The 24,825-nt window shown below is 43.5% G+C and overlaps 1 protein-coding gene across 1 annotated transcript; it reads right to left on the bottom strand.

Annotated features, from left to right (window-relative positions):
* Nucleotides 1-4,349: 4,349 nt before the first annotated feature.
* TXLNA (taxilin alpha) lies at nt 4,350-23,772 on the bottom strand. Its single transcript, XM_056556945.1, has 10 exons — nt 23,550-23,772; nt 20,590-20,886; nt 14,208-14,299; nt 13,952-14,122; nt 13,401-13,595; nt 10,590-10,709; nt 9,483-9,557; nt 8,722-8,814; nt 7,968-8,063; nt 4,350-6,654 (listed from the first exon to the last, which is right to left on the bottom strand). Exons 1-10 carry the CDS (start codon nt 23,680-23,682, stop codon nt 6,373-6,375), a joined length of 1,554 nt encoding a protein of 517 aa, XP_056412920.1. The 5' UTR covers nt 23,683-23,772; the 3' UTR covers nt 4,350-6,372.
* Nucleotides 23,773-24,825: the final 1,053 nt, after the last annotated feature.

Below are 24,825 nucleotides of genomic sequence, written 5' to 3'. Positions count from 1 at the left end.
CCTCCAGAATTGTCCACGACTCATTTGCAAGAGTTGGGTAAACCAAGCTCTCTTGGGCCAAAATGGAATTATTGCTATGACAGAGGCTTGGTCCTGCCTGATTTTCATCAATACCCTTGGGATCAAGGAAATTGGAGGGAAGATGTAGGCCAGCCTGAACCTCCATGGGATTGAGAGAGCATCGATTGCTACTGGGTTGCCTTCCCTGTACAGGGAGCAAAATCTCACCACTTTGGTGTTGAACCTCGTTGCCATAAGATCTATTTCTGGCATACCCCACCTGAGTGTTATTTGTTTGAATATCTCTGGATGGAGAGACCATTCTCCAGTTGAAAGTCCTCTGCTCAGGCGGTCGGCGATCACATTGAGAGATCCCCGAATGTGAACTGCCGACAGATGGGTTAGGTTCCTCTCTGCCCAATCCAAGATCAGACCCACCTCTCTGAGGAGGCTTTGTGATCGAGTGCCTCCCTGCTTGTTGATGTACAACACAGCCGTCATGCTGTCGGATTGGATCTTTACTGCTTTCCCTTGAAGAAGGGAAGCAAAATGGAGGAGTGCTAATCTGATGGCTCGAATCTCGAGGAGATTGGAGGTTAACCCTCTCTCCTGTGGAGACCAAGATCCCCGCACTGTCAGATCCAAGAGATGCGCTCCCCAACCTACAAGAGATGCGTCGGTGGTAAGTATGATCCAAGAGGGTTGGATCATTGACTTGCCGTCCTCGAGGTGAGACCACCATCTGAGAGAGGATCGGACTAGATAAGACAGGGAGTAAAGGGAGAAACAGGAAGTGACGTCAGACGCCGCTGACGCACTTCCAGCCGGGGCCGCGGTGGAGTCGCGGCTCCGGGAGTCACAGGCGCAGATAGGCGCAAAGAATGCCCAATGCAAGTAAGAAAGAAACCTCCCCTACTCATATAACAGGAGTAAGGGGGTCACCATCTGTCCCACTGTCCGGGAGGACAGAAAATAACACAATGGGACAGAGGGTGATCCTCTTACTTATACAGGGTGTTGTGGGTGTGTTTTCACTGATTATTTAATTAAGTTCAATAAAACTTCCATCTGTCCTAACCAGTTCGCGGGGGGTGGAATACCCCATCTGTGCTACTGGTTAGGACGTAAGGGAAAGCACAGGGGTGGAAACATCACGTTTTGAGGCTGTTTTTCTGCTAAGGGACCAAGATGACTGATCCGTCTAAAGGAAAGAATGAATGGGGCCATGTATCGTGAGATTTAAGTAAAAACCTCCTTCCATCAGCAAGATCATTGAAGATGCAACATGGGTCTTTCAGCATGACAATGATCCCAAACACACGGCCCGGGCAACAAAAGAGTGGCTTTGTAAGAAGCATTTCAAGGTCCTGGAGTGGCCTAGCCAGTCTCCAGATCTCAACCCCATAGAAAACATTTGGAGGGAGTTGAAAGACCGTGTTGCCCAGCGACAGCCCCAAAACATCACTGCTCTGGAGGAGATCAGATGGAGGAATGGGCCAAAATACCCTTACACAGTGTGTGAAAACCTTGTGAAGACTTACAGAAAACATTTGACCTCTGTCATTGGCAACAAAGGGTATATAACAAAGTATTGAGATGAACTTTTGTTATTGACCAAATACTTATTTTCCACCATAATTTGCAAATAAATTCTTTAAAAATCAGACAGTGATTTTATGATTTCTTTTTCTCTCATAGTTGAGGTATACCTATGATGAAAATGACAGGCCTCATCTTTTTAAGTGGAAGAACTTGCACTCTTGTCGTACCTACATGGGACAAACTACTTACAGAAGAATCCTATATACAGAGGGGGTCCTACCTACAGCAGTGGGCATATGTATGGCTGGCTACAGAAGGGTCATTTTGTACAGCAGGGGGCATATTACTGGTTACAGAGGGTCGTTATGTACATAGGGCATATTACTAGCTTTGAGTGCTCCTGCTCTTTTGGTCTCTTCCCTTTCGGCACTCCTTTTTGTGGCTCCACCCTAGCATTTAGAGAGATTAAAAAAAAATTTCTTTGTAGTGTTTGTGATTGGGCACTCTGGATTAAAAAGGTTAGCCATAACTGGTCTAGGGTATGGCTCTGTTAACCTATCTGGGCCCCTGAAATAACACGGGCCCCATGCCTAGTCTACACTATCTTCTAATGTGAGATTGGACAGTCACCTATGCCTTTTCAGCCCAGAAGCGCTTGCCTAGGTTTGCCAAGTGGTGATACCAGCCCTGCAGGCGGGCAGTCAGGTCATGGAGGGTACAGCACTACAGATTCAACCAGGAAGATTATGAGGAGAGAGGACGTAAAGTAAGTAGAGAGAGTCTTAACTTGGCTGAGAGGAGACCAATGCGTATGGGGGAATATGATAGATGTGGATGTATGTATTGTGTGTGTGTGTATGGTAGACGTATGTATGATGTGTATGTGATAGATGTATATATGATAAATGGTAGATGTATGATGGACGTGATTCTGTATGATTGATGTGTGAGTGGTGTGTGTGTGTATGATAGGTGTGTGTTTGAAATATGCATGTACAGTATGATGGATGTGTGTATGCATGATAGATCATACATCTATCATACATACATATGCTGTATATGAATGCGGAGGGGTGGGGGACGATGGGGTACAGGTCAGCCTAGGACAGCACAAAACTAAAATACACCACTGGTGGGTTGGGGAATATTGGTTTAAATTGATGTTCTCTAATCTGCTGCTCTCCAGCTGTTGCACAACTACAACTCCTATAATGTTCTGACAGCTTTCTGAAGCAGGACCTTTGGGTCTGGGGAGGGGGACAGAGAAGCGTGGAGAGTACTTAGGGATCTGGGGGGGGGGGGGGGTGGTGAGGGTAATGGAACAGAGGAGCTGGGAGGAAGACTTAGGGGTCTGGGTGGGGGCAGAGGAGGATGACAGAGGGGTCTGGAGGAGGAAAGTCCAGGGGTAGAATTCAGCTGAACTGAGAATAAACATTGTGTGGCAGTATTGTTATTACGGGCACAGTGTGTAGCACAGTTATATTCAGAGGATACAGTATATAGCAGTATTATATTCAGAGGGTACAGTGTCTTGTAGTATTCATGGGGCACAGTGTGTGTCAGATTTATATTCAGGGGTATGGTATGTGGCAGTATTATATTCAGAGGGTGCAGTGTGTGGCAGTATATTCAGAGGGTGCAGTATGTGGCGGTATTGTATTAAGGGGCAGAGTATTTGCCAGAGTTATAATGATTATTGTTGTCATACAGAGGATGAGGATATGGTGACAAAGTAAGGAACCAATGATGTTCGGGCATCAGACTCTGCAGAGAAGATGGAGCTGGAAGAAGTGACAGCGTTCTGGACAAGAGGAAGACGTAAAGGAAAGACAACAGAGAAGACATCACTCAGGTCACTGATATTATTGTGTATTCTCCTGACTGTCCCATCAGAGCTGTAGTCACTTGTAAGTTCTGCAGTAATGATGGGTGACAATGTACCCCAATCTGTGACTCTCCAGCCGTTACAAAACTACAAGTCCCATAATGCCTGAAGCTCTCCAGACATGATGAGCCACTTGAACCAAGGTGATCGGTAGGGCTCCCAGCAGTCGGACCCCCACCAAAAAATGCTTATTTTAAAGGCCCGGGCCTATTTTTGGTCCCAGTCCTGCCCTGGCACAGAGGGAGCCCAGGGCAATTTTTTTTGCATTGGGGCCCTGTGGTTTCTAGCTACGCCCCTGCTTGTTGCCACAATGTCTCTGGTCTTCAGCCACAGCCCTGATGGACTGCACTCTGACTTTCCTTCAGTGCATACACAACAGCCTCTGGCCAGTGCCCAAGGATGACATCAACAGCCAACTTAAGGGACTCCAGCTCCAGCCTGTTGCTTGGTGATTCAGATACCCCCATCCATGGCTCATGTTTATATGGATTTTACCTTTCTTATCCTTTGAAAAGTAAGGATGGTATATGTTGTTCTACTCCTGGTTTTGAAATCTGGCCGTGTCCTGGTTTATCCTCTGGCCTGTCTGCATTTCAAACAATGACACCGCTCTATTAGCTCTACCTCTGCCAATCCTTAACTATTCTCCTGCAGCAAATCCTATGCTTCCAGGCAGGGGATAAGAATGATTCCTTGGACTCTATACCTCAGTCTAGCCTGTGTCAAACACATTGTAGCTTAGAGAACCCCAATAACGGTATGTGTCTCTGTAACCATAAAGAAACTAGTGCCAAAAGGGGGAAAAAGCTAAAAGGTAGCATTCCCTTGCTTACTAACCATTATAATACAATTGGCATAGAGAGAGTGTCTTTTAGGACTTGCTTTAGAAAGTCTGTAGATAAAGAAAACAAACTAATGGAAAAGAAAGCCACAATTTATTTATTTTCAGTAATACACTATTTCCACCATAACAATGAAGATCAACCTGCTTGCCTAACTCACAGAGTAGGACAATCTCTTTGGTACCTAAGTGCTGGGGTACATATGTAACCACACAAGAGCCTCTGAACATTACAGTACAGGTGGTGAGCCGAGGAGGCTTTGATTATGGTCTCCATTAGACAACTAATGGGCCCCTGAAATGTAGCAGCAATTTCCATCAATTACATACTGGTTAACTGATTTAAAGACCAGTCTGTAAGTAAATGATTACTACACATTTTATTCATAGTATGTTAAAGGTGGGATTCAATTTGCCTTGTTTCCTTACTGACTTAAGCTATGGAATATTTTTCCAAGGCACTACCAAAGAGAATTCTAGGAAATATTGGCTCTCATTCTGATTCATGAAAAGCAAATATATTCTGTAATAAGCCATATGACATATGGAGTGGTCTTTAGAAAAGACACTAAAGAGTCAAAAGGATTTTCTTTCAATTATAAAGACATAAAAACTGAAATATTGTCAGAACTTGAGACAACAAAAACCGTTGTGATACCTAAACACTTTGTGTGTGCATAATAAAGAATTCAACACTAAGCAGAATATATTTATGTGCAAGAACACATAGTAACGCTTACAGCAGCACGTTGTGATAGTACATTCAGTAATAATAATGCTGCAAAATATACTGATGCAAAAAGAATGATACATCACAGGTTGAGCATAGTCATTGACAGGGCAGTGGCAATAAATACGAGCAAGGTACAGTTCATATTTATTCCACATAGGCATGCTAACAGGGGCTGCTCCAAAAGATTGAACTAAATTAAAGATAAATGGATTTGATAGTACAGAAGGCGGGCTTTTGTGTTTGAAGTGAAAATCAATCAAGAGTGGCACCATTTTTAGGGCGAAAATAAACTAGACTTTTTTTTTTCTAATCTTATACAACCCCCTTTAATGGGAAGAAAAAGGAAACCATGCCAAAGAAATGTATTGTCCATGATAACAGAGGGACAATGGGATAAAAACCAAGAAGGCCTTACTTTCAAAAATTACCCAAAAAATCTTTAACTGGGAAACCCTACAAACTGCAGTACTTTTATACCATCTACAATCCAGTACGGTGTTCTCATAAGCTTCTTCATGAGGCATTGTCACTACTTAGTTTGCAACATTTACTGTAAAGTAGAGTTATCGGCCCAGATTTATCAAACTGTGTGAGAGAAAAAGTGGAGAGGTTTTTCGATAGCAACCAATCACCGCTCAGCTTTCACTTTACCTCAGCTCGTTAGCTGAGCTGTGATTGGTTGCTGTGGGAAAGTGACTCTACTTTCTCTCACACAGTTTGATAAATCTGGGCCATTGTATCTAAAAATACATGGCAACCAGATTCCAGCTCGCATTGTCAAGTTAGAAAACCAAAACTAAATAAACTGCCATTGCCAACTCTTACTCTGCATCATATTTTATACATCCCCTTTCCTAGTCGAGAGCTGAGCTGGCATCGTCTACAAGGTGTCACGCAAGTACCCCAGAGGTAGAATATAAAACACTGACTCTTTCACATTGCATGCATGATGAAAGCTTCAGGTTCATTTTCATGCATCACTGACTGATGAGAAACAAAAGTCTTAGTTGAAATCTTTCACCGCAGTTTCTGGCAGATGTAAATATTTTACACTACTAGTTAGAATGTCGTATTTTTATTAAATTATTTCCTTTAAAATGAATCAGGACAAAATAGTGTTTGACAACAATATGAACTATGCTGCGCATGGGTAACCTGCAGAATTAATGTGGCTACAAAGTAGACTGCCACAGCTGTACGTTATACAGACTGCTTTATGACTATTTGGAAAGTAAAACAACAAAATAACCAAACTCAAAACAATAACATAAAAGCAAGATAAAGGGTGAGGTGTAAGGCGAGTATAAAATTGGAAGCCATTTTATAAAAGGAATGATGACGTTACATATGATGCATTCATTCCCATCCATGTTATTCAGTCGTGGCAGCTGGAAAAGAAGACGGTGCAGTGACTTGCAGTGCATTCTGCCCACACACACCACCGCTGTTCAGTTCTACATTCTCACTGCTGGTGGGTGCTGTACAACTCATACAATCATCGGGAGTGGTCTCTGTAGAGGTGGCTGGAGGTCCACTGAGACCCTGCACCTTCTTGTTCAGATCATTACGCTCTGTCTGTAGTGCCCGGCAGAGTTTTTCTAATTTTTGGATCTTGGCCTGCAAAGCCTCCTGCTCTTTGTCACAAACAGTTTTCTGGAAGAAAATTTCAAGATATTTTTGTCATTTTAGTTACAATTTACGAAGAACTAAGGCTCTATGCACACTCCATTAAAACGTTTATGATGGAAATTACAGAAAGATTTCCTGGCGTTAACCTCTGACAGAATGCTTCCAGTTATGCCACTGTTTATGGAGTGGCATTTGTCACCCACACACAGCTTTCACCTCTGCAACTCTATATTCCACAGATGACGTTTCCATGGTTACCAGACCACATAAGAACAGAAACGTACAGGGATTGCATGCATGCTCATTGTCTCTCCAATTATTGGCTCATTTTGCTATTATATTTCTTGAATTATTTGGTCTGTATTGCTTGGATATATAGAGGTACTAATTTATGTATGAGCTCGTGTTCATCATAGAACATTGTTTTGTATATTTGGATGTGTTTATCATTTACATGGCATAGCATATCATATCATCAAATTGCAAAACATTTCATTCTCAATTTTAACATAAATTCACTTTTTTGGGAACACACTTACTTCTGGTGGATTTTATCCAGTAAAATGTGCAACTTTCCCTGTGTTTTGAACATGCTGCACAAAAATTTGCAACTTTTCTTCCTGGTATAAACATTGATAAATTCCGCCTAATGTGTAAACTAATGTTACTATCATTAAAAATTTTTTTTTTTTGAAATGACACTTCTGAGACCTGCTGCGATTGTGAGTTATTAGCCGGGGAAACGAGCGGCATTGCGCTCCGCTCCGCTCCCCAGCCAGCCAAGAGAGCTATACTTTTTCTTTGCACAGAAGTCCACTCAGAAATGTAGATGAATGCCACCATATCATCATCTATATGTTCTAGTACAGCGCCAAACCATCTTCTTGTTTTATTATTACAGCATGCTGACTACAAAATGGAATATTTCTGTAAATTAATTTTTAATTGATAACCATTTAAAGTGTGATTTAATATAACTTGTACAATCAGACATGCTAAAAGTTGTTGATCACACCGGGTCTTACTGCTGAGACCCGCTGTGATCATGAGTTTTTAGCTGGGGTAGCAAGTAGCATTGCGCTCTGCTGTCAGCTGAGAGATCCGTACATTTCTCTGGGTAGACTTCTATGCAAATCTCTTGGCTGGGTGGGGAGCAAAGCGCAATGCCACTTGTTTCCCCAGCTAATAATTCAGGATTGCAGCAGGTCTCAGAGGTAACATGTCAAAAGTTGTTTTTAATGCTAGTAAAATTTTTAAGGAAATCTAGATTGAGATTTATCTCTTCATACTACTGATCATTATTAGTGATGTCGTAGCTAGTTTTCTGAAAGTCTCACCTCTTCAGCCATCACAAGCAGAGCCTTATTACTGCTTTCCCATCTTGATCGGTACATGGTTGTCTCCTTCTCCAACTTCTTAATTTTTTTAGTCATCTGATTGACATAACAAGAGGGACAAAAATGAGAAAAAAAAATTCACTGTGATGCAAGAACAGTTGGACAACCCAAAATATTAAGCCACAAAAGAGGTCCAAATCTGGATTAAAAAAAAATACTATCATGTGAGTTAAAGTGGTATTTTAAACTTAAAAAAATAATTAAATAAATAAATATACACTGCTGGGTGGTGGTGGGGGGGTTGGGTGGGCAGGGAGGGAAACATACCTACCTAGCCCCAGTCCCCTGGAGCTTCTATTCGGGCAGTCATCTAATCTTCTCTCTTCTCCCTGCTTCTGAGACAACTGCTTGGTGCAGGACCTGGCAGCTCAGCCAGTCACTGGCAGCAGCGGAGTCCTGTCTCGACCATTGGGGGAATGAGGACTAGATAGGTTTTTTTCTATTTCTTCCATATATATATATATATATATATATATATATATATATATATTTATTTATTTATTATTATTCTTATTTTTTTTTAAAGGCTGGAATACCCCTTTAACTGTCCATAAATACTTAATGCAAATGATATTTGTATTAAGACACAATATGCAATGCAGTAGTATTCATGGGGAAACTATGAAATATTAATGGGGGAAATATTAAATATAACAAAAAACATTAGAGGATCAAGACAACGGTCACTATTCACCTTTTCCATTTCCTGTTTAAAGGTTGTGAAGACTTCATTGCTTTTAGAAAGAGTGTTTTGAAACTCCTCAAACTTCTCGGTATACAGGGCCAACTTAATGAGCAAAGAAAAAAGGAGACAAAGTTAAAATGATGTTTAACAGCAGCCAACAAGGTGCACATTGAAAATTCTGGTCTGGCATGCAAGTCCGATATTTCCTGAGTAACCAAACAGATCATGAATAAAATAGGAAACAACAAATGTGTCCAACAGATGTTATTACTATTGCTGGGGATTTTCAGGAATTTCCATTTATCATATAGAGGGAAACATAGCGAAAGGGGCATTCCCATTCAAAGAAATGATCCCCTATCTACAGGATAGTGAATAACAAGCTGAATGGTGCTGGTACAACTGCTGGGACCCCAACCTATCATGAGAACAGAAAAAAGTTGTCCACAGAATGAGTGGGGCTTCCAAACATTGCAGAGCGCTGAGCTGGATGCACGCCACCCCTTGCTACTTAATTTTCTCTTTGTTCTCATAATCAGTAGTGGGGCCCAGTGGTCAGACCCCAACCGATGAGCTCCTCTATCATGTTGATAAGGAACAACTTCTTGAGATACCCTTCTAATATTAAGCATGATGACAGACCCTTAAAGACTCAATCAATTCCTTAGATTACAGTTTCGATTGCCCACATACTTCAGCCATGAGCTTTATGAAGAAATATACACATTTACTGGGAACTAAATGAAAGGTAAAAAGAAAAAAGGAATTACTTGCTGCTTGAGGTGGGTCTCCTGCTGCTTCATGAGCTCACACATGCGTTGGGACTCCACAGCTTCCTTCAATAGCTATACATTAAAATGGATGTGAAGAATAAACAGTGTTCATAAAATATTTTAAGTATTTGCCTTATATCTCACAACTGGATGCCCTGGATTTTCATGCATTTACTTAAGCCATTTTTTAACAAATGTTTTCAAGAAATGAAATGGCCAATAAGATTTTTAATAAACATTCTAGACTACGCTGTATAGCTGTATTACTGACCTTATAATAGCTTGTATATGGCATTTTCAGTATTTTTTTCCCTGCAGACTTCATTTCTAATTTTTATTTGTCCCTTTGTCAGTGGGTATAGACTAGCTGCTATGATGTCTCCCACACACCACACCCACCTCTTTAAAGTACATGGAGGACATTACAGAGCAGTAATTAGCAGTGCAGCTGCCGCAGTCATCTTTTTCCTTTTTGCAGCCATCATCCACCTGATCCCTCAGTATACCACTAGTCTGTCTCATCTCTCAAGACAGATTTCTAGCAGTTTTTCTAAGTAAGGAGTTAAGGAAGGAGAGAGCAGAAAGGGGCCTCATAAGAAGAGAAAGACATTTTTTAGTAAACAATACTACAAAGTTTCTTATTCCCTTTTAATAAGTGTTATCACAATTGAATACACTTGCCAACTATTTAGTCACAATCTGACAGTAAAATATGGAGTAAAGCACCTAACTGGTGATCAATGAAAGACCGTTGGTCTGAATATATGTCTGGGTGTGAAATTATTATTATTATTATTATTATAATTTTTTTTAAACATCCATTTGAATGGCTTCTCAGGTAAACAAAAAACAGAAACAAAACATAGAATATTTCTTTCAACTAGTTGCTGCTTCCAATCTTCTACAATGCTCTAACAGTTATAAAAATATATTAGATGGAGTACAGCTTCTAAGGGAAGTTAGAAATTAATTTATTATTCATTAAATGATTTAAAAATTGTTGCTACAATATAATATCTGGAGATGACTTTAGGAAATAACAAAAATGGCAAAAAAAAAAAAAAAAAAAACTATAATGATCAATATGAGTTGCCATTGACTTACAAAATCCTTCTCCCTCTGATGACGCTCCTCCACTTCCTTGAGCATTTCTTGAGCCTGCTGCAGTTTCGCATCCACTAGCTGCTGCTGAAGATCTTTGTGTTTAAATACTTTATCAATGTGCTGTACAGGAGAAAAGAGGTGATAATGTAGGCTCACCATTTGTGGAGTTTGCCCTTAACAGATATCATGATATTACTATTTACTTTCGGTTAGGGAATTAGCCTGTTGGATGATAAAAGGAAAAACTCATATCTATTGTTTAGTATGCAAAACAGAACATTGCTTAATCCCTTAAGGACCAGGCCAATTTTATTTTTGCATTTTTGTTTTTTCCTCCTCGTCTTCTAAAAACGGTAACTCTTATATTTTCATCCACTGACTAGTATGAGGGCTTGCTTTTTGCACAACCAGTAGTCCTGCATAATGACATCACTTATTTTACCATAACAATGTATGGTGCAACCAAAAAAAAATACTATTTGTGTGGGGAAATTAAAAAGAAAACTGCAATTTTGCTAATTTTGGAAGGTTTTGTTTTCACGCCGTACAATTTACAGTAAAAATTATGTGTTCTTTATTCTGTGGGTCAATACGATTAAAATGATAAAATGATACCCATGATTATATACTTCTCTATTATTGTTGCGCTAAAAAAAAAAAAAAAAAAAAAAAAATCCTATTTTGATGACCTATAACTTTCATTTTTCTGTGGCGGTATGAGGGCTCATTTTTTGCGCCATGATCTGTACTTTTTATTGATACCACATTTGTGTATATAAACCTATTCATTTTTTAAAAATAAAATGCTTCTTTAACATTCACCGTACGGGATCAGTAACATTATATTTTAATAGTTCGGACATTTACGCACGCGGCGATACCAAATATGTGTATTAATATTTTATTTATTTTTATTTATTTATTTATTTTTAAATTTTTTGTTACACTTTATGGGGGTAAAATGGAACAAAAAGGACATTTAAATTTTTTTATTGGGGTGGGGATTTTCTCAAATTTTTTTAACTTTCATTTTTACACTTTAATAGTCCCCACAGGGGACTATCTATAGCAATCATTCGATTGCTAATACTGTTCAGTGCTATGTATAGGACATAGCACTGATCAGTATTATCGGTGATCTCCTGCTCTGGTCTGCTCGATCTCAAACCAGAGCAGAAGACCCCGGGAGACGGCCAGAGCCAGGTGAGGCGACCTCCGGCCGCCATGCTGGATGATCGGATCGCCGCAGCAGCGCTGCGGGCGATCCGTTCATCCATTCAAAGTACCGCACTCTGGCAGATGCCGTGATCTGTATTGATCACGGCATCTGAGGGATTAATGGCAGACATCCGCGCGATGGCGGATGTCCGCCATTACCGGCGGGTCGCTGGCTGCCGATGCTCGCGGTCATGACGGAGCGTAAATGTACGCCATGGTGCGTTAAGTACAACGGCACCATGACGTACATTTATGTCCATTGTCGTTAAGGGGTTAAAATATAACAAATTGAGGCGCAAATTTGACAGACAAAACCCATGGCCATTTTTACAAAGAAAGAATAAACATGGCAAGCAAAGCATATATAATTATTCTTTTTGGCACGTGGTTACAAAAAAAAAATAAAAATAAGTAAAATTCCCTTGTCTGACTGTTTGTCCTGTTAAGTGTCTTCTCCTTCTCGCTCTTTGTCCTTGTCTAGTTTTCTTTTGTTATACTCTCTCCTGCCCTGAATGGATCTGACTATTTTCCTTTCGCCTCTATTGTGGTTTCTTACACACTCTATTCCTCAGGTTGAGTGTCCGGGGGGGGGGTTCTCCTCCTCCTTGTTTGTTCCTACTCCTCACCTTATTTTTTCTCTCCCTTCTTACCCATTTGCCCTGGCACCTTGAGGGCTTTACGATAACCCCATGTTCTTGGTTTTAGTGTAGTTTCCTTATGCTGTTTATACTGCTCTGCATAGTCAGACTGATTGTCTTATTTCTTTATTGCTATTTTGGCCTACCAGGCTATTGTTTACTGTATTATTTGCCTACATCTGTTTTGTATTCCTCTGGTTTTTCAATAAACTTTCTCGAATTTGAAAAAAAGCTGGCAATAAATGAAAATCCACTATGTATAAAAAACAGGTGTGAACTTCATTGTCCTGCAGTTTCTAAATACTATCTATGCCAGTGTTTCCCAACAAGAGTGCCTCCAGCTATAGAATTCCAAGAACCAGTTTGTGCTTTATAATTGCACTCTACAGCACATTCAAATTGCTTCATAGTTACTAGGAGACTGGAACTGGGGTTTTCTGTGCATTTGGCACCAAATATAAAAAAAAAAAAAAGCTACTTTGAGCAGGTCTAAATGAGAGCGACCTTTATGATAGAGAGTGACTACGAGCTAAAACTAAAGCCGTGGGATGAACAAACCTAACACCATCATAGACATGCACACTTCAAGTGTGCATGCGTTTTCAGTGGGGAGAGAAGCGTAAGCCACAGCCAGACTGCTCTGGCAGCAGTTTATCTTCCATAAGAACATATAAATCATGCATATTATATATCAATTGCCTGATCCTACACTCCCAATCATCATCTGTTGGTGGAAGACATTTGCCCATTAAGGTGAAGTGTAAAAATAAAATAAAAAATAAAATAAAAAAAAGCGCATAAGCAAGAGTCTGTAACCTTATCTGACCATCAGACTGCATTAACAACAAACCAAGTATTACATGAGCATTTCTGTTATTTTGCATCCAGAAAGCATATAGGCATCTTTTAAAGCAAGCGGTAGACCATTAACCTGCCTTCCAATCAGCAGACTCACCTCCTCCCTCAGTTCATATTGCTCTATCAGCTTCTTCAGCCTGTCAGCTAGTTCCACATTCTCCTGGCGCAGCTTAGTGTTGCGCTCATTGTGTTGCTCCATTTGAGTCTGGATGTCATTCAGTGTCAGCTGGAAATGAGATGTCACCTCCTTTCGTTTCTCTTCTTCCTCACGGGCTCTTTGTACACCCTCCTCCTGTGCTGGGAAAACACAAAAGTCAGAACTGGTCCTCAATGAGCATTTTTTTTAATACCAATTACATGATTAAAAAACAAGTGTATTATGTACTATTCGTTATATGTGTATGCCAACACGTTATGATGGAGTAGGAAAACAAATATGTAACATAATAATTACACCGCTTCACAGAAATGTCCCTTGAAGCTCCTGGTCCCCAAGGCTTTAAACAGCATTCCCTTTGTAATACTGGTGTCAATGGTATCACCTCAACCTGCTTCTGCTGCACCTAGTATGGCTATACCCCTGGTGTCGCACCTCAACACCTCAAAAATATTATACATCTATACATTCAATGTCTGGCTTAAACTTGCCTTTAACGTTCGGTTGTGCCTCTGCAGCTCCCGACACAGACTCTCCAGTTTACTACGAGCTAGAATGGCCTTGCTATGCTCATTACGAAGCTGGTCCTTCTCCTGGATGAGCTGGGTCTGCTTTTTCTGGAGGATTCTCATTTGCTTTTGAGAAGTTCTATGTTCTTCTAACTTTGGGAACAGTAAAGAAGAGATTAGCTGGAATCATATAAAACTAATAAATTGCATGAAAATGCACTTCTTAGGCTTTGCTCACCAGTTCTGCATATTTCTTACACAGGGCAGTCAGTTTTTCTTCTGGGGTGCTTAGTGTGTTTAAGGTCTGCATTAGGAGGGTGATCTCCTTTCCTGAAATACAAAGAAAAATTCTTAGAGGATCAATTCACTGCATCACTAGTACTCACTGCATGTTACATTCTTCTCTTATATTGAAGCTGGTACAGTTACAGCCAATGAAAAGCCAGTGGGGGAGCAGGCAGTTCCTGCCAGAATGAAACATCAGAGTCCCAGAAAAATTACAACAGCAGCATAGACCATGCGGCATTAGAGCAGCTGCAGCAAGGGAGTGCTTTTCTTATTTTCACGTAAGTGTGAGACATTAACTGAAAAAACTTCCCAGCACAGGACCCCCTTTAACCTCTTAAGGACCAAGCTCATTTTGATCTTAAGGACCATGTACATTTTCAGATGTCCCGCTCTCAGCTGCCCTGAGCTAACTGGCATAGTTAACCCCACATTTTAGACGCTATAATCAACTTTGATTGTGGCATCTAAAGGGTTAATGCCTGGCATCAGCCCAATCGGCGATGCCCGGCATTAACCATGGGTCCCGGTTGCTCATAGCAGCCGGGACCCACAGGGTATGAAGCCTGCTCAGCAGCCGGGACCCACAGGGTATGAAGCCTGCTCAGCAGCCGGGACCCACAGGGTATGAAGCCTGCTCAGCAGCCGGGACCCACAGGGTATGAAGCCTGCTCAGCAGCCGGGACCCACAGGGTATGAAGCCTGCTCAGCAGCCGGGACCCACAGGGTATGAAGCCTGCTCAGCAGCCGGGACCCACAGGGTATGAAGCCTGCTCAGCAGCCGGGACCCACAGGGTATGAAGCCTGCTCAGCAGCCGGGACCCACAGGGTATGAAGCCTGCTCAGCAGCCGGGACCCACAGGGTATGAAGCCTGCTCAGCAGCCGGGACCCACAGGGTATGATGCCTGCTCAGCAGCCGGGACCCACAGGGTATGATGCCTGCTCAGCAGCCGGGACCCACAGGGTATGATGCCTGCTCAGCAGCCGGGACCCACAGGGTATGATGCCTGCTCAGCAGCCGGGACCCACAGGGTATGATGCCTGCTCAGCAGCCGGGACCCACAGGGTATGATGCCTGCTCAGCAGCCGGGACCCACAGGGTATGATGCCTGCTCAGCAGCCGGGACCCACAGGGTATGATGCCTGCTCAGCAGCCGGGACCCACAGGGTATGATGCCTGCTCAGCTCGTGAGCACCCTTCAAACTACAGTAACAGGACCAGGGTGTACAGGGACGCCCTCGGTCCTTAAGTACCAGGATGCAAGGGTGCACCTTTACACCCTTCGTCCTAAAGGGGTTAAAAAGTATATTGTTCATTTTATTCTACTTAACCATTATGATCTTTATATATCTGCTGCTGAACAAAGGGTTGCTACGCCCTGAAAACGCATCCAGCTTATGTTTATCATATTTTAACAGATACTACTATCAACCATTAGTATACCTGTTTTACAAAAAATTAAGTGCGTGCTCCGGAGACACGAGGACGATGCGCTCATTATTGAAGCTCCCAATGTCTGCTGCCACAGACCTGCGATCCATCAGACCATCGGGGTGCATCCCAGTTACAAGACTGCTGGCCAGACTATACCATCTGATAGAAACTACGGGCATTCTTGGATCTATACAGTCCAAGAACGCAAAAATGACAAAGGCACTCACCAGATACAGTGTGACTTCTTTATTGCTTTCAGTACATTCGTGCAAGTAAAGGTGGCCACAAGCCGCTACGAGTGTTAGACGCCAGTGCACATTGATTGGTGACAGCTGTTTCTTTCCGTGAGGAACTTCAACAGACCTTTTCCTCTGACCTGTGCACTCCTACATAAGTACACTCACCTTCTAGTGATGTAGAACACAAGTGAGTGGAAAAGAAAATAGAATTGTATTGTGCAATACCAACACACATAAATATATTCTATTTTAAATCGATCACCTGCAAATGCAAAAAGTATTATATAGGAAGTACTATACGACTATTTTTAAAAAAAAATTTTAAATAGAATATATTTGTGTGTTGGTATTGCACAATACAATTCTATTTTCTTTTCCACTCACCTGTGTTCTACGTCTCTAGAAGGGGAGTGTACAGGTCAGAGGAAATGGTCTGTTGAAGTTCCTCACGGAAAGAAACAGCTGTCACCAATGTGCACTGGCGTCTAACACTCGTAGCGGCTTTCGGCCGCCTGTACCTGCACGAATGTACTGAAAGCAATACAGAAGAAGTCACACTGTATCTGGTGAGTGCCTTTGTCACCTTTGCATTCTTGGACTATATACAAATGTTCCTGTCTCCTCACAGATGAGCTCCACCATTTCATATACTGTCTGCAACTACGTTCACCGCAAATAACCTCTCTGAAAGACTGTCTTTTTTGTAGTTCAGCAGGGTCTGCATTTTCTATATCTCTCCTTAGATTCTTGGATCTATAGTGCTCCACCTTCACTCTGCAGCACCCGATATCAACACAGGCATCCTTGGACTTGCAGTCCTCCGCTAATACTGTGCAACAGCGATGAGTGGGGTCTAATACCCAATGCTAATTTCAGACACGAAACATCATTAAGACCACCGGTGAGACAACCTATTTTTTACATTTCATAAAGATTTTTATCTAAGAATATCTTCACAGAAAAATGAACTTTTCCGTCAACATATCACATTGCCGACGTCTGACTATTATAAACTAATTGAGACACAAAATAGCTTATACACAATATATGTATACTGTATGGCAAGGAATTGTTAGGGGCTAGACTGCAAGGGCGCTGCGGTCTTTTAGTCTCCTATTGTATGGTATCATTGTCATAGGCGTGCGCACGGGGTGTGCCGGGTGTGCCCAGGCACACCCTAATCAAGCCCAGGGGGGCATTCGAGGCCACCACTGAGCAGCCCGCAGAGGACCCCCCCGTCACATTCGGGACACCCCTGTGTCCCGAAAGATCTTTTCGGGACACAAGGATGTCCCGGTTACCTTTCTACAGCGGCAGTCGTGTTAACTTTCAAAACACAGGGGCCGCCGGGAAGTAGCGCACGCAGGGACGTCATTGACGTCCCGTGCGTGCGCCCATAGCAACAGAGAAGCGGAGATTCAAGGAAGAGGATGAGCGCGCCGGCCGGAATGGTAAGTGACCAACACGAGCTGGCAGCACGTCTTCTTCAGTGTTCCGACCACCGGTCCTCCAGTCCCGAGACCTACTGCTATGGTCTATAGGCCATAGCAGTAGATTGTGACCCCGGACCGGAGGAGCGGTGGTCGGAACACTGAAGTGGGGCAGTACACAGACGTACAGCCTCCAGCCATACACTGTATATGGCTGAAGGCTGTATGTCTGTGGGGGGAACTCTACTGCACCTAATGTGGGGGAACTCTACTGCACCTAATGTGGGGGAACTCTACTGCACCTAATGTGGGGGAACTCTACTGCACCTAATGTGGAAAGATATACTGCACCTAATGTGGGGGAACTATACTGCACCTAATGTGGGGGAACTATACTGCACCTAATGTGGGGGAACTATACTGCACCTAATGTGGAAAGATATACTGCACCTAATGTGGGGAACTATACTGCACCTAATGTGGGGAACTATACTGCACCTAATGTGGGGGAACTATACTGCACCTAATGTGGGGGAACTATACTGCACCTAATGTGGGGGAACTATACTGCACCTAATGTGGGGGAACTATACTGCACCTAATGTGGGGGAACTATACTGCACCTAATGTGGGGGAACTATACTTCACCTAATGTGGGGGAACTATACTTCACCTAATGTGGGGGAACTATACTGCACCTAATGTGGGGGGACTGTACTGCACCTAATGTGGGGGAAACTATACTGCACCTAATGTGGGGAACTGTACTGCACCAAATGTGGAAAGATATACTGCACCTAATGTGGGGGGAACTATACTGCACCTAATGTGGGGGAAACTATACTGCACCTAATGTGGGGGAAACTATACTGCACCTAATGTGGGGAACTATACTACACCTAATGTGGGGGAACTGTACTGCACTTAATGTAGGGGAACTGGTGCAGTACAGTTCCCCCACATTAGGTGCAGTACAGTTCCCCCACATTAGGTGCAGTACAATTGCCCCTCATTAGGTGCAGTACAATTGCCCCTCATTAGGTGCAGTACAGTTCCCCCTCATTAGGTGCAGTACAGTTCCCCCACATTAGGTGCAGTACAGTTCCCCCACATTAGGTGCCAACCTAATGCCAACCTAATGTGGGGGAACTGTACTGCCAACCTAATGTGGGGGAACTGTACTGCCAACCTAATGTGGGGGAACTGTACTGCCAACCTAATGTGGGGGAACTGTACTGCCAACCTAATGTGGGGGAACTGTACTGCCAACCTAATGTGGGGGAACTGTACTGCCAACCTAATGTGGGGGAACTGTACTGCCAACCTAATGTGGGGGAACTGTACTGCCAACCTAATGTGGGGGAACTGTACTGCCAACCTAATGTGGGGGAACTGTACTGCCAACCTAATGTGGGGGAACTGTACTGCCAACCTAATGTGGGGGAACTGTACTGCCAACCTAATGTGGGGGAACTGTACTGCCAACCTAATGTGGGGGAACTGTACTGCCAACCTAATGTGGGGGAACTGTACTGCCAACCTAATGTGGGGGAACTGTACTGCCAACCTAATGTGGGGGAACTGTACTGCCAACCTAATGTGGGGGAACTGTACTGCCAACCTAATGTGGGGGAACTGTACTGCCAACCTAATGTGGGGGGACTGTACTGCCAACCTAATGTGGGGGGACTGTACTGCCAACCTAATGTGGGGGGACTGTACTGCCAACCTAATGTGGGGGGACTTATACTGCACCTAATGTGGGGGGACTTATACTGCACCTAATGTGGGGGGACTTATACTGCACCTAATGTGGGGGGACTTATACTGCACCTAATGTGGGGGGACTTATACTGCACCTAATGTGGGGGGACTTATACTGCACCTAATGTGGGGGGACTTATACTGCACCTAATGTGGGGGGACTTATACTGCACCTAATGTGGGGGGACTTATACTGCACCTAATGTGGGGGGAACTATACTGCACCTAATGTGGGGGGAACTATACTGCACCTAATGTAGGGGAACTATACTAACTGTGTGTATGTGTGCGTATATATATATATATATATATATATATATGCACGCGCGCGGCGTGAGTTTGTGCTTTAGGGTGCACACCCTTATGCAATAGGCTGCGCACGCCTATGATCATTGTTATTCATTTATTTATATATTTTATAATAAATTTCATATTTTTTGAATATTTAGAGGTCTGCTTTCTTGTATGATTAAACTTCCTTTAGTTTTCCCCTGGGTAGTGGATTAGCTGCACCTCAGTAATAAAATAGGTGAAGTGAGCTGCACCCCCCATCACTAGAAATTAAATAGAAAAAAATCCTTATATTTCCCCCCGCCACAACCACTTAGCTGTGTCAATCCCCCCACCACCTGCATTTCTCTGTGTTCGTATTGCATAAGATGGGACACTGGCCGGGACCAACAGACATAGCGGGCGCACCAGGGAAGTGGGGAGGGCAAGTATAGTTTTTTTTTTCCTATTTAGGTATTCTCTGTAATACCCCTTAAGATGCTGAACTGTACAACAATTTTTTATGTCTACATTAAAATCGCTCATTACTTTCAAATTTACCTAATATTATTTCTCTATAATTAACAGAAATAATGAAGGGGTAGTCTGTGGAACTGAACATATCAGACACCTATCCCCTATCTATCCATAGGATAGTGGAAAGTGTCTGATTGTGAGGAGGGGGGGGGGGGGTCTAACCGCTGGGATTCCATGCAATGTACTGTACAGGGCCCTGATTACTTACCTGTAATTGGCACACTCTGGCCCCCACTTTCCTGGACGAGTGATGACCCGTTCAGCCAATCACTGGCTGCAGCAGAACATCACTGTGGCGGGTGATTGTTCACTTGCGCTCATGTAGGAAGGTGGAGGCTGAAGTGTGCCGAGCATGAGTTTGTAGATGGGGCCCTGTACATGATGTCGCCGGGGTCCCAGCAATCAAGCAGCTATCCCTTATCCTGTGGATAGGGAATAAGTGTCTGATATGTTCAGTTCTCCGGACTACCCCTTTAAGCAGCAACACCATAAATAATAAATCTAAAATAATATTGTATAAGTATTCTACTTCAAAGAGGTCTGGCTGAGACTTTAGCAGGTTATTTGTTTCCCTCTGACACAGCAAAACCAAGGAGAAGAATCAGGGCTCTCACCATAAATCGGATTCCTGGCATAAGCAAGTGACTGTTGGTACTTACCAAGCCCCTTTGCTTTCTTCTTGTCATGCACGCGCTTCTGATCCTTATCTATGTCAACTATTCTCCGGTTGTCTTCTGCTCCACGTAGTTCCCCCTTTACTCCATTAACTTCTGGCACCACAGACTCGGCCTCTTCATTCTTAGCAGACTCTGGAGGCCCTTTGTCAGTCTCCTCAGAGTCTGCCACCCCTTCTTGGCCAGCATCCACACAGTATGTATTCAATATATCTTCTAGCTGCCTGCTGAGTTCTTCAGAAACATCACATGTAGGTGGGGCATGAGAAGCGACTCCCTCACCTATAAGACAACAACATAAGAGGGTTTGCAGAAATCCACAACATGCAAACTACATTTTCTCTAGAAAAAGGACAGATACCTTGTAAGTGCTGTTGGGTACAGATGACTAGCTCCAAAGAACCAGTCACACAGAAGCAAAAAAGCAATCAAAGTCAGGGACATAGATGTAATATTTAAACAGAGCTGCTCCTGTCTTTATTTTTTACATTACAAGACAAATACCACCTTCACACTCAGGCAGGCACACAAAAATAAATCTTGCTTGTCTAGTGCTTGCTAAAAAGATCTCTTCCCTGTCTTACTACCAGCCACCCAATACAACAGTCAACAAATGCTTTACTCTCACAGGTTACAATGTCCCCATTTGAGACTGCAAACCTCCGTATTCAAACGCTCATCAGTGGTGCAGGGTCCTCATAGCCTCCCTTGCAGACTGACTACTTTGCCCCTGGGATACCCCAAACTCTGGCCCAGCACCGCAGTTATCCGCTTGCGTGAAACAAACTCCACTGTGTGCCGGATTACGTGCGACCACAGCTGTCCCCTCCCCTCGTTATATATCTCCCACGGCTGCCCAAAGCTTAGCACAGCCGGCATTCTGAACATAAATGTTCAGAACACCAGGGTGCTGGGTCGGAGATCGCGGGGTCCCAATGGCTGCCTCCCCCTGTTATCAGACATCTTATAAGATGTCTAGGTGCGGTGTACCCCTTTAACTACTTTCAAAGCCCAGTAACAAGTAATCTTCAGCACCTGTGCTGATTTGGGCTAGTCTGAAAACCAGAAGTGGCCTAGGAAGGGGATGAAAGATGCCACTACCAAATCTGACTTTCATCCCATACAAATATCTAGCAAGCCAAGTCTTGTCAGGTATTTAAAGGAGAACTTCGGAATACAAAACGTATCCCTATCTGACCACTGGGACCCCCTAGTTCTCCTGTATGGGACTCCTGCTCTGCTGCTAAATGGGGCGTGTCGACTAACCCAAGAAGTGGTGGCTGACACCCCCCCCCCCCCTCAATGCATCTCTATGGGAGAGCCGAAGCGCTGTGTGAGAGATTTTTTCTTCTAAAGTTGAAAACTCGCCGCCAGCACCTAGGAATAATAATGGGCCTATGTGATAGGACCTGTGTGTCACCGACCCCCCCGCAATCTCCCATACGGGGACCCAGAACTTCCGCTGCTCTCCTCATGCAGGAGGTGTGTCGAGCACAGCATAACACCGCGGCTGACATGCCCCCTCCATGTACCTCTATGGGAGAGGTGGAGATGCAGTGTATGTGCATCCCCGCCCCTCCCATAGAGCTGAATTGTGGGGGGTGTATCTGTCGACCTCTTAGTGAGATAGACGACACGCGCATTAGCCGTGCAGAGCCACGGCAGCTCTGGGCCCCCCAGTGGTCGGACCCCCCGCCATCAGATACACATCCCATATCCTGCAGATAGGAGATAAGTGGTCTTAGGCTGCAGTACTCCTTTAAATATATTCTGCTGTAAACTGATAACAAAATGGGGCCTTAGCCGAGAGCAGGATTGAGTTTACAAGTGTTTGCAGCAGTAGACACAAAGGCCCAGATTTATTAAAAAAAAAAAAAAAAAAAAAAAAAAAGTCTGGTTTTCCCTCAACAACCAATCACAGCTCAGCTTTCATATCTTACCAAGTTCTAGTAAAGTGAAAGCTGAGCTGTGATTGGTTGTTATGGGCAAAAAAAATAAAAAAATCACTCATTTTTGTCCTCAGACTGATACAAAGTTCCAAAAATGTTTCCTGCTATAATCCCTGTTCCCTCAGGTGCAGTGTTGTCATGGAAACGCATAACTCAATCCACCTCCTACCCGGACTAAGCAGTGGCAGTTACATGTTTATCTATGTATTTGGTGGTCTCCATGACAACGCTGCATCTGATCAAAACAGACCACAGGCTCTTCAGGCTATAGGGCGGAATCTTTTCTACTTTGCAGGATGTAGTGGTGCTGGACGCACGCCGGGTTACTTTAGGTGAGAGCGCCAAAACTACACAACCGCTGCATTCAAACAAGCAGCATCAACTTTTAGCCAAAACCCAAGCTTGAATCCAAAGACGAAGGGATGTGCAAGGATTTCCCTTATATGTTTCTTCACACTAAAAGATCCAGTTCTGGGTTTAGGAGAAAGAAAAAAAAAAAAAAAAAACACATACACACAACAATCTGTGCAGTGTGAACAAGGGCTAAAAGGAAACATAATGAACACAACATGTCTCCTGGCAGCTCCCCTGCACTCTGCATAGATGAAACAGTAAAGAAAAACACTACAGATCTCATCCTGGCACCCTGAATGGCAGATTTTCCGAACCAGTGTGCCTCCAGCTGATGCAAAACTACAACTCCCAGCATGCCCGGACAGCCTTCGGCTGTCCGGGCATGCTGGGTGTTGTTGTTTTGCAACAGCTGGAGGCACACTGGTTGGGAAACACTGCTGTGTGGACATGCAGTCAGTGTGGGTGACATACCTACCTCCAGACTGTTGGCATCACTTTACCCATAGTTGGGTGCCTGCCTGACAAGCAGAGGGCCAAGCAATTATTAAGTGGAAGCTCTGAATCCCTAAGGTATAATGACAGGGGTAGAAAGTGGAGTTCCCCTCTAAGGATGGCCATAAGAGACATTCAGCCGGCACTCACCTTGGCTAGCAGTAGTGCTAGGAGCTGCTGTACCTTGTCCTTCAGGGGTATTTAGGGGGGCAGCAGAGCTGCTGGGGTTGGGGGAGGCTGGAAGTACAGATGTTGTGCAAGTTTGCATTTCCTGGTCCTTCATTGTCTACGCTGGGAACGGGGAAGTGAAGAGACTACTCAGATGAGACGTTAGGAAGTACTAGCCTAGTAGGCTAAAGGACCTTTGATGACGTCTGGACCATGTGATCAGTCACGTGGGGGAGGAGTCAGGATGTGGGCGGTAACGCGGGCTCTCACAGTTCACAGTTCTTGGTGTTGGGTGTCTTCGTGTCCTCCAGTCAGATGGTGGACATTAAATTTGTGTCATATTTGGCAAAGTCGAGCTCTGTAGCAGTGTATAGATAACATGCAGCAGAGCTGTGTGTGGGGGCATGTATACTGAAGAGTTGTGTGTAGTAGGCATGGATTCGGGACATACCAAAAGGAATGACACAATGGACTGCACATAGAGCAGTGTTTCCTGACCAGGGTGCCTCCAGCAAAACTACAACTCCCAGCATGCCCTTTGGCTGTCCAGGCATGCTGGGAATTGTAGTTTTGCAACAACTGGAGGCACCCTGGTCGGGAAACACTGCCATAGAGAATAATGTTCCAGAGTGGAATGCCCATAGAGAATAATTTTCCAGAGTGGAATGCCCATAGAGAATAATGTTCCATAGTGGAATGCCCATAGAGAATAATTTTCCAGAGTGGAATGCCCATAGAGAATAATGAACCAGAGTGGAATGCCCATAGAGAATAATGTTCCAGAGTGGAATGCCCATAGAGAATAATGTTCCATAGTGGAATGCCCATAGAGAATAATGTACCAGAGTGGAATGCCCATAGAGAATAATGTACCAGAGTGGAATGCCCATAGAGAATAATGTTCCATAGTGGAATGCCCATAGAGAATAATGTACCAGAGTGGAATGCCCATAGAAAATAATGTACCAGAGTGGAATGCCCATAGAGAATAATGGGCCAGAGTAGAATGCCCATAGAGAATAATGTTCCAGAGTGGAATGCCCATAGAGAATAATGTTCCAGAGTGGAATGCCCATAGAGAATAATGTTCCATAGTGGAATGCCCATAGAGAATAATGTACCAGAGTGGAATGCCCATAGAGAATAATGGGCCAGAGTGGAATGCCCATAGAGAATAATGTTCCAGAGTGGAATGCCCATAGAGAAAAATATTCCAGAGTGGAATGCCCATAGAGAATAATGGGCCAGAGTGGAATGC

The sequence above is a fragment of the Hyla sarda genome, chromosome 2, assembly GCF_029499605.1.
Source record: "Hyla sarda isolate aHylSar1 chromosome 2, aHylSar1.hap1, whole genome shotgun sequence".
In the NCBI taxonomy this organism is placed as follows: domain Eukaryota; kingdom Metazoa; phylum Chordata; class Amphibia; order Anura; family Hylidae; genus Hyla; species Hyla sarda.
This window is presented reverse-complemented; position numbering and strand designations above follow the sequence as displayed.